This window comes from Echinops telfairi, unplaced genomic scaffold, assembly GCF_000313985.2.
Source record: "Echinops telfairi isolate 266 unplaced genomic scaffold, ASM31398v2 ScPeMD7_60;HRSCAF=208, whole genome shotgun sequence".
Classification (NCBI taxonomy): Eukaryota; Metazoa; Chordata; class Mammalia; order Afrosoricida; family Tenrecidae; genus Echinops; species Echinops telfairi.
Genome location: NW_022103958.1, coordinates 43,468,085 through 43,478,403, shown reverse-complemented (window position 1 = coordinate 43,478,403; position 10,319 = coordinate 43,468,085). Strand labels below are relative to the sequence as shown.

The following is a 10,319-nucleotide window of genomic DNA, read 5'->3' as shown; positions in this document are numbered from 1 at the left end:
AGGCCAAGAGACCCAGTTTTCTCCTTGCTTTTCCTCAGCATTTTGCAGTTTTCTCCAGCGTGGGGGGTGGGGTGGGGTGGAGAGGAGACAGTTCACCGAATGTACAGCGTGCCATCGAAGAGGGATATGTAAGCAAGAGGTCACACTATGACCGAGCCTTAGCGTCAGCTCTCACGGGGCATCCTCTCCAGCCGTTTCAGACAGCCAATGACGGAGGAAGGGTTTCAGGTCGAACAGGAACGGGCTGATTCAGCCAGGGAGCACACCTCAGGACAAGGAGCACGCTGTGTTAGCGAGAACGCTTCAGTCCTCAGAGTGGACAGAAGGGACCTTCTTCTAAGGCCCAGCCTCCTAGCTCAGCCAGAGAAGTCCATTTCAGTGCGGCCAATGCTCCACACTGACTGTAAGCCCACGATCAAGTCCTGAACTCCCGACGTGCCCGCTCAATTCCGCCCAGCCTGGCCTGGGGCAGCCCAGTCCCCAGAGAGCAGACTCTCAGAATGAAGCCAAAGACACACGGGGCTCTGGGCCCACACGCTGTACACTGTTTATTGGGACACCCGTAGACAGTGGGAGGGAAGGATGCCTGTACCGCATTGTGGCGCCCTGGTGGCAGCCTGCTAGGGCGCACTGACAGAGCTGGAGGCTAGATGTCCGGGACTCACTGACCATCTCACAGGTGGGAGGAGCGAGCGAGGACCAGGCGAAGAGCCTGGTAACCGTGCGGCACATGGGGAACGGCTGGCCCTTGCCTTTCAAAAACAGAGGGTTCGGGGAGGGGACAACCAGGGGGAAAAATAGAAACTCTTAAGATTAAAAAAAAAAAAGGTCTCCTGTACATATCAAGGCAGCATGTGCTCTCGAGGGCCCGAGACTGGCTGCAGGGGGCCTCTGGGAAAGAGCTGTGGCTTGGCTGAGATAGTCACCAGCACCCAGCAAAACCTCCATGCTCGGGCAGGGCAGGAAAGCCCCGGCCCCTTGGGAATATACAAATATTTACCAGATTCTCTTTGCTCGGTACAATAAAAAACCGAATAGGAAAGCTTACAGCAGATTATTTACAAACGGTATCCTGGGACATTGTGATGGCAGAGGTGGTCTGGCTTGGAGGGTGGGGACAGTGGGGGCAGAGCAGCCACGGGAGCCCACAGGGTCATAGGCTTGCCCCCCACCCCTGCCAAGGCTCCAGGTTCTGCAAGGCACTGGATGCTGCTGCTCAGCAAAGGGGTTAATTCTTCTTGTGGAGGAATTTCATTTTGTTGCCTGTGGGCCAGAGAGGACCAGAATGAGACTGTCAGGGCCAGCAGCTCCTGCGGCCTCTATCCCGTCTTCCCGCAGCTGGAACTCGCTCAGTAGGGAAGCGAGGCTGGGGACGATGGTTGCAGGTGTGACAAAGCAGGTCCTAGCACACTAGAGCTCCCCCAGGCACGGTAAGGCTTGGGCCACGCCACTTAACCCCGGTGTCAATTCCCCCTGAAACTCGGACGGTGGGCTTGCTGGCTGAGCTCTGTGGAGAGGTGGACCACGGAGGGAAGGTGCCAGCCAGGGCAGCTTGGACAGGACACACTCATAGGCTCCCTCAGGAAAGTGTGCGCCCAAACACCTTAGTGGGCCTCTGGTCTCTGTTGGGCCTGCAGTTTGGTAAATCCTGTGTGCATCATCCTTGGGCCCCTGGTCTAGAAACTCTGTGGTCACCAAGGGACCTCTTCCTGCGCTGCCCACCGCCCCACCCCGCTACAGACACCCGCTGGCATCCAGTCAGAGGTCACCCAGCTGAACTTCTCTTGGGAAGCATGGACTATCTCTCAGTAGCAAGGCGACTCACCCAAGCCTCGGAGAAACTTATTCATGCCACTCTGCTCCGTGTCTGGGAGTTCCTCTAGATACTGCTCCACTCGCTGCTCAAACAGACCTGGGCAGAAGCAGGAGAAGGGTCAGCAGCATGGAATAGAACTACACTGGAAAAAGGCAAGGGGAGACGACTGCAGTGAAGGGGCCCGTGGGCACAAGAGGGAGAAACCAAGGATCTGGGATCACGATCTGAAGGAGCATCCAAACTGTCACTGGTGCCCTCCCACTGGTTTCTACTGAGGACAGCCAGATTCTCCTGGGTACCCTGTCTCCCGGCGCACACCACTGAGCCACATCACCACGCTCGATTCCAGAGCTGCCCTCACATCCTCGCCTTGCTGCTCCCTCTAGACCACTGCCCCACGCTGCCCGGAAAAGGGCTGCTGCACGAACTGAAGGCTTGAGAGAGAAATCCTCAGGACCGCCTGACGTCACATGCGGCCTCACCCAGGAGCAGCAGTTCCAGCCACCCCACTGGACTGAGTTAGCTCTTTGACCAGCAGGGGCTGCGAGTGATGTCTTGCCTATGCCAATGGCCCTTGGCAGACGGAAGGTCCCCCACCCCCCCACCGCTGCACTAAATGGACAGTCTCGGTGGAATGAACAAGCCAACACCCAGAGGAGAGGGCTTAGGGGAATGAAAAAGGCCCTGGAGTAAAGCTGATGACTATAGAGGAGATGCCCCTCGGCCCTGAGCGGAGACAGCTAGCCCTGTCTCCTGTCAGGCCCCGTCCTGGGTTCTGAGAACCCCCTCAATGGCTCAGCCTGGTGTCCTCCTCTGAGGAGGGGATGTTGGTGTCGGGGTCACGCACTGGTCTGCTAACCAGTGCAGGCTGCGGGTCAAAGCCTCCAGCCAGTCTGCAGGAGAAGGGCCAGGCTTTCTGCTCCCGTGAAGAGTTCCCGTCTCAGGGATGGCCCTGAGATGTTTAGAAAGAGGAGGGGAGAGGCAAGCGCCGTTGGAAGTTTCTATCTGAAGACAAAGTGTGAGGAGTTTCCCCCCACAGCCCCTCAGTCCTGCTCACAGCAAAACCCTGGGAGAAGAGCCCCAGTAGCCCCCGGCCTTACCCTTGGCCCGGCACTTTCGGAGCTCCCTGTCTTGGATGAAGCCAGCAAACATCTGGGATTCCATAAAAACCTCCAGGAAGCGGCGGATGCTCTTGGAAGCCACAGACTTGCGGAAGGCCTCTCGCTGGAAGGCCCTCTCCCCCTTCTCTGTCTGTGTCAGAAAGAGGGAGTAGTGCCCAATGGTCTCCACAAAGAAGCGGATGAACACCTCAGACACCAGCCCGCTGAGGGTGTTACATTCTGGAAGGGAAGAGGACGTTGTTGAGGTTCAGGGCAAGAATCAGCAGGTCTTCCTCAGCCTGCAACTGCTGTCTCTCTCTTCTCCACAAAACTTCCTGCCAAGTTTTGTTCTCGAAACTTCATCTCTATTGTTTACAGGCTCGTCACTAGCCCAGACGCTCCCTGGTGCCAAATCTCCCAACGTGGACACGGGTCACTATTTCAGAGTGAAGAGAGTCTGGGAGGGACCAAGGTGGGTCAATGAGAGTGGAAATCAGAGGTCCAGAGAACCACTGCCCACACCGTACGTGGTCTCCCTGGCCTCACAGGAAGAGGATGTTCCCTCCATCCTGCAGTGGCGGAGGCCAGGCCTAAGAGGCAGGATAAATGGTCTGTCACCACGACGACTGACTTAGTTTACTGTGCCAACCTGGCCAATAAACACATGTGGGATTAATTGAAGGGCGGAGGGATAAATGGCTCAGTGAACCTCGCCTTTCTAGTTCTCGGGTCTCTTGCTTTGTGATGGTCGCACCAGGGTGCAGCTGCCTTAGCAGTTCTCTGCTTCAGCTGGCAAGGATGATTTCCTGCAAGACATCCCTGAGGAGAAGCCACATGGACCTACCCCGATGCAACCCTGGGTGCTGGAGCAGCCATGTGGAGACCCCTGCCAGTGCTGAGATGCTTACACATTCAGACTCGGCTGTCCTCCTGCAGTCGGCATCATAGTGTGTGTTTTGTGAGATGGAGGAGGACTTTGTGGATTGGTGTTGGACATATGGGTTAATGGGTTAATGTTGGACTTGTGGGCTTGGGCAGCATTGGGTTGGGGTGTTTTCTTGATGCACATTTTCTTTACATAAAACTCTCTCTTAAACACGAGTTTCTGTGGACTTGTTTCTCTAAAGTACCCATACTAAAACAAAGACTATCTGTGGTTGGCACCTGCACTGGGGTTTTCCCTCCTCAGACTCCTGGTTTCAATGGGAAGGGGCCACCTTTGAAGCCTCAGCCACCCCAGAAGCAGCCCCAACCTTGTTCACATTTCTGAACAAACTCTGAGTAAATACAAGTCTCTCCCCTCGAACCCCGTCAAGGCCTAGCTCTCTGAGCCCATGAGTGGGACTAGGAAATTCTAGGTTGGAGTGAAACTATGGGCCAATCGTGAAACCTCATGGGCCAAGAAGGGCCTGGTGCACAGAAGCAGGGTCCACTCGAGGTCCAGGCCCAGCCATCGAGGGCAGAGGGGGCTCCGTGTGCTCTGCTCACCATCATCGGAATCACTGTCAGAGTCCTGGGAGATCAGTTCGTTCTTCCTCTCCAGAGCCTGCTCCAGAGCCGCCTGTAGCTTCCGAGGCAACAGTGTGTCTTCATCATCCATCTGCAGAAGGACAAGAACAGAGGGGCTGCCCTCGCCATCGGTAGCAGTCGATGTTTACTGAGCACTTCTGTGTGCTGGGCCCAGTTCTAACAAAGAGCTTACCTGTGTCCTCTCATCTAACTCTCCAAGAGCCCTATGAAATAGACGTGTCAATCAAATGCGTTTTGAAGAACTGAGACTCAAAAGGGTTAAGAAACTTGGCCAAGTGGTGGAACTGGGGGCAATCACTAGAACCAGCCCCTTTTGGCGAGGCGTAGGCGTGGGTAGCCAGGGTTCCTGATGAAGTCTGCCCAGCTCTGGGTGGGAAGCAGAGTTGGCTCAGGGCAGGGAGCTTGTCTTCCATCCAGGGAGATCTGGAAGGATTCTATAGAGCATCAATTTTGCCAACAGAAGCGGTAGCCAAAGCCTCAATTAGCATCCCATCCTGGGCTGGAAGCAAGGATGCCCAGGGTGTGTGGTCTAACCAGCACAGCTCTCCCACGAAGCCTCTGCACCCAGCTAGCCTCAGGTCTCGACATTCTGGCTCAGCATCTACTCCTTGATACCTGGTACCAAGGAATCCGTCACCCTGTCCGTGGTGTGTCACAGATGCCCATGCAGTGCACAGGGCACAGAGTTCTCTGTAGAGAGTCAGGGGACTCCCATGAGGAATTGAACCCTTTCCATTCCAAGGAGCTCTGCAGGGCACTCAACTAACACCCTAGGCCGCGTTTCAAGGGAGGTGATCTCCCCTGCCATGGCGATGAGGATACTGACTCAGAGAAGATGGGAGACCCAGACAGGTTCCTGGGGCCCCACGGCGGCCAAGTCCAGACGCTAGGACTCCAGGCCTCCGGGCCACGCTCTTCCCACCCTGACCTGACAATACTACCCACTAGAAAGACAGCTCCTGTTGCGGGCTAGAGGGCTCAGGTCAATTTCTCCCCACCCCACTGTGTTGTGACCCCTAACAGCCAGAGCAAGAGCTCAACCAAGAGGCCTGAGGGGGAGTGGGGCAGGCAGGGCAGGGAGTTCTCCAAAGCCTGAGTCTGACAAGCCCCCACCCTGGCCAGACAGCGTCACTGGTCCTGCGCTTACCTGTCGGATGAATCGGTCCGATCCCAGATTCACCATCAGCGCCTGGGAGGAGTCATCATCATCAGTGATTTGGGGTGCCCTTTGCCAAGCCTCCAGACTACCCCCAGGTTCCCACCGAGAACACCAGTAAGGCCGGGTGGGGGAACAGTTGGGGAGCCCTCCCCCGGGAGAAAGGACGAGCCAGGAAATAGCCAATCCCCACGTCTTCCCCCTCCCCCCTCCCCGCTTCACCCAGTTGCTCTCCAGAGCCCACCTCCTCCACGGGCAGCTCCTTCAGTTTGGGTAGGGAGCTGGAGAGCAGGCCGACCAGGAAGGGGGTGGGACAGCAGACGATATCAATCATGGAAGCCGGAAGGACGGGGATGAAGGTGTGCTGCCAGGAGAAGGGGTAGAGCAGGGCCACCACGGCGTGGGAGCAGCTGGACAGGGTACTGGCGGGAGGACAGACAGGGCACTGAGGGCAGGCCCAGCCACTTCAGGCCAGTGAGGGCTACGCTGTTGGGGGGGTGGCTAGGATTCTCTTCTGAGGCCCAATAGCCAAGCGGGACAGCAATGCTCATGGAGAGCAGGGGCTCCCGGGCCGGAGTCAGACCTGCAGACCTGCACCCACCTTCCGGCCTCCGGGGCACTGGGCCAACCTCTTTAGGCCTCTGCTTAGGGTCAATCTTGGAGGTGTGGAGCAACACTTGAACACGTACGCAGGTACACACACGCACGCACACCCTATCCCTAAGGGCCACCAATGTTCCACAGGTTGACCTCACCTATGCTATGACACAAAGGTTAAGATGAGCATGAGTTGATCCCCAATTCACACATGCTCAGACCTGGAGGGCCCTACAGGAGTCCTCTAAGTGGTTCCTCATTGTACAGCACAGGCCTGGGTGCCCTGGGCCAGCCAGGCTGGTCTTATGCGGCACAGCTGGGACACGGGCGGTTTTCCCGGCTCCTGCAGCCTTCCCCCCCCCTCTCAGTCCAAGTCTCCCTGTCCCAGGAGGGAGGGCACTGAAGTCTCCCAGCAGGGGAGGAGGCTGCCCTCTTCTTACCAGGTCCAAGGTGCTGTGCTCGCTCCCTTTCATTCCTCTTTCCGTGAGGTCATTCCTCTCTTGGCCTGGAGGGGGCTCCAGGCCTCTGGACCACGTCACTCAACAGAATGTGACTCAGAGGCCCAGGAGGAAAATGCCTAAGTGCTAGCTGAAGGGACCTGTGTGTGCCCGCTCCCCACATTCGTTCAGGGCCAGAGTCGGGGCGCAGCACACACTCCTGGCCTGAGCCGAGCTCAGCTGTCAGGAGCGGATCCGTGACAGATGAGGGAACAGAGGCGCAAGAGCCGACTCAGTTTCCAGCCTGCCCCTCTCACATCTCTGGGCCCCACTATTTGCCACAAAAGCCCCGGGCTCTCCAGGAAATACTCCCCCAGCCAAAAGTCATGGAGCCGGTCTGTGATGGGAACAAGCCCACTTTTCGAGAAAGAGCTCTGGAGGACCACGCGTGCTTTGTCAGCCAGTGCCCTGCGCTGCTTGGCTGTCCCGGAGCACCTCCTAAAATACCACTGGACCTTGCTTGAGGGGTGCCCCTGCACCTCCTTCAAGAGATCTGGGGAGGGGGCGCTCTCGGTGGGAGGTCAGTGTGCCACAATCTCCAGGGGGGTGTGGGGTGGGGCTGAGAGGTTTTGTGCACTGCCCCCAGCCCAGCCCCAAACCCACAATAGGACCAAAGGATTCCAAACTTGTGGAAAACTGGAAGAAAAAAAAAGGGAGCAACAGAACAGAAGCGGGCCCATCACTGAGCTGCGGCCCCTCCCCTCTCCAGGCAGAAGCGGGAATCCTTGTCAGAGAAAAGACTCTAAGGAGGACATCTTTTCTAAGCTTGGCAGAACTGGGATGCCCAGTCTGACCAAGAACAGAGAGCCCTTCCTCCCAAAAGGGCCCTGGAATGTGCTCCCAGGCAGCTGTAGCCAAGGGGAACAATAGCCGTATTCATAGCCCTGCAGGGCTGGGCTGGGGGCAGGGAAAGGGAGCCACAGCCCAGGGTGAGCCAGTGGTATCAACTGGAAAAGGAACCTCGGGCCCAGCCACTGCTGGAGGCCACTAAGGGCTGGCGGAGGGGCCCTGGAGGAGGCACGGGGGAGGGGCCTCTTGAACCCACCAGCCCTGCTAGTTCTCCCTGGTCAGACCTGACAGACCAAAGTCCAAGCCAAACTCACTGGGTCGGTGGAATACTCCAACAGTCCCTTCAGAAACTAGGAGGCTGTAACGGAACACGCAGGGGTCTGGTTCGTGCCCCCAAACCCTGGAACCATCTGGAAAAGTCGGCTCCTCTGGCTTTTCCCCCCTTCTCCTCCTCCTGTTTCTCAGGAAGGGAGCCCGGCTGGCGCTGTGGACTAGGCCCTGGGCTGCTAGCTGCAAGGCTGGTGGTTCGAATTTGCCAGCTGCTCCTTGAGTGAAAGATGAGGCTGTCTGCTCCCATCAAGTTTTACAGTCTCAGAAACCCTATGTAGGGTGGATTCGATGACACAACTACTCCCTCATTCACACAGGAGGTGACCCTCCCTTACCGTCCGCCCCAGGGATCCTGGGCTTGTCAGGGAAAGGGCCAGAGGAGGAAGTTTCTCTACAGCCCCTCAACTCAGCACACTGCAGGTAACCTAGAGACTGTCCGGGGACATCGTGACAAGAGGAGCAAAGGAACCCCCAGGAGACCCCTAAGACCAAGGCCTCCAGGGGCCCCTCTACTAGCCAGTCTCCCCAGGGGATTGCTAGCCTGTCCTGTCCCAAGAGACCCTGACCACACCATGCAAACCCAGAAGCACTGCCCCGCCTACTGACCCGGTTTCTAAGGGCTGTCCCCTCCGGCCCTGCTGGGCCTTACCTGAGCTTATCGGCTACAAAAATGACCCGGCGCTCCAGCAGCAGCGAGGCGAAGATGCGGATGAGCTGGCGCACGCTGAGGCAGGTGAAGAGACACTCAAAGTCCACGTGCTCGAGGCGGGAGTCCATGGGCCGCCGCAGCTCCAACACCTACAGGAGGAGGCAAGTGGGTGCCACCTTGAGCTCCCTATGCCACCCTCTAACACCTGCAGGAGGGGAGGCAAGTGGTTCAACCCCTGGCTCCCTACGCCAGGCTGCTGGGAGTGGCTGATCCCTTCCCACCCACCCTTCTTTTCCAAGGCTCTGCATCTTCCCCATCAGGCAGCAAGGTCCAGTCTCATCTCCTTAGGCCAGAGCCCTGCCCCCAGAGCACTCAAACAGCAAGTCCGAATGCGCTCAGAGGGCTGACCGTGTGTGTGTGTGGGGGGGGGAAGCCCCTGAATGAACAAGTGGAGGGAAAGGGAGAGACAGAGCTCATTTCTCTTTGAGCACGGCTTTTCCCTGCAGCCTCCTCCTGCCCATCTCCCAGACAGGTGTCCTGGTGCCTGCTGACCAGAGCCCACGATCTAGCATCCATTGGTCTCCAGGCCATGGAGATGTTTCAGCCTGCCACCTTCGCCTCTCGCTCTACCAGCCCTCTCACCGTCCCGTGCCAGGGAAGGACTAGTGACTCCACATCCTCGCCGGGCAGCATGGCTCTCCTGAGGGCTGTGTCAAGGACAGTGCTACAGCACAGGGCAGGGGTGGGGGGTGAGGTGGGGGGCGGGAACAGTGATCCTGGCAGTTAGAAGTGGAGCAGGGGACAAACTGCTGAGGCTACTGGCAGCCAGCTGCCGGGCTCCTTCCCCAGCCAGCAGCATGTACGCTGCAGGCCTCCCAAGCCTGAGTGTGGGAGGCTCAGTCCCTCTCAGAGCCCTTTGCTAACTGAACAATCTTTTCCAGGGGCTTTGGCCCCACACCGTCTCATCTGGTCCCCAGTCCTAACTCCTTGCTCACCCCTCAGTCCACGGCCCCAGCAGAACGGGGGATGGGTACCAGTCGCTGTAGTCATCGGTTTCCACTCTCTCGCCCCACCCACCCCCACCCCACGGTGTGAACTCCCAGAAGGCTCAGGGATGGGTACATATGGCAAAGGCTGAAAGGACACCATACCACTATGACACCCGAGGGCTTTGCACCCTCTCCTGCCCCCCCAAGAAGTCAGCACAGTGATGGCAGCTCTCGCCCTGCATGCAGGGCTGCAGCTCCTCCTCCCTGCGGGGAAGAGCTGCAGCTCCCAGGTTGCATGTCAGGTCTTCCCTGCTCTCCACCCAAGAGGCTGGGGCTGATAGCACAGCCAGAAAGGCAGCAGGGGGTGGGGTGGAGAGGGTTCTTTGAGGCAAAAGCAGTGGGTTTAGGGTTCAGGGAGTGAGAGTCCCCCAGTCCTGAGCAACGCAAAGCCTAGAATGATACTGCACTACAGGGTGGGTCTGCTGTCCTGCCCCCCACCCCCTCAAGTTCCTCCGACTCTGGGTGAGTCCGGTGGGGTGGGGGGAGGAGGGACGCGAGAGGAAGACCTTAAATGGGCCTTTGCCACTGCCTGGCAAACTGACTTTTCCTAATCTGCCCCTTTTCTCCTCTCTGTAACAATAGCAACGTGTTTCCTCTCTTCTCCTGGGACCCCAGTTATGTTACCTCCCCTCCCCCTCAGGCGTGGCCTGTTTTGACAAAACAGAAGCCATCAGTTGGGGCTCCAGCATCTACCACCCTGCCCTTCGGTGACAGGGGAAGCATCCTTGTCCCTCAGCAAGTCAGTGCCTCCAGGGATCCCCCCAGGGCACCTGCTAGTGACACAGCTCCTCTGGAGGACCCCCCCC

At 58.0% G+C, this 10,319-nt stretch overlaps 1 protein-coding gene across 8 annotated transcripts in view; it reads right to left on the bottom strand.

The window, feature by feature from the left end:
* Positions 1–523: 523 nt before the first annotated feature.
* Positions 524–10,319, bottom strand: part of DENND2B (DENN domain containing 2B) — a 201,060-nt gene continuing 191,264 nt past the window's right edge. For all 8 annotated transcript variants that reach the window (XM_045290875.1, XM_045290880.1, XM_045290876.1 and 5 more), the window contains 7 exons: positions 8,465–8,613; positions 5,847–6,024; positions 5,594–5,635; positions 4,405–4,516; positions 2,917–3,156; positions 1,826–1,912; positions 524–1,263 (listed from right to left, as the gene is read on the bottom strand). In XM_045290875.1, coding sequence (XP_045146810.1) covers positions 1,229–1,263; positions 1,826–1,912; positions 2,917–3,156; positions 4,405–4,516; positions 5,594–5,635; positions 5,847–6,024; positions 8,465–8,613 — 843 coding nt within the window. In that variant the 3' untranslated portion in view covers positions 524–1,228. The remainder of the gene's footprint in view (positions 1,264–1,825; positions 1,913–2,916; positions 3,157–4,404; positions 4,517–5,593; positions 5,636–5,846; positions 6,025–8,464; positions 8,614–10,319) is intronic.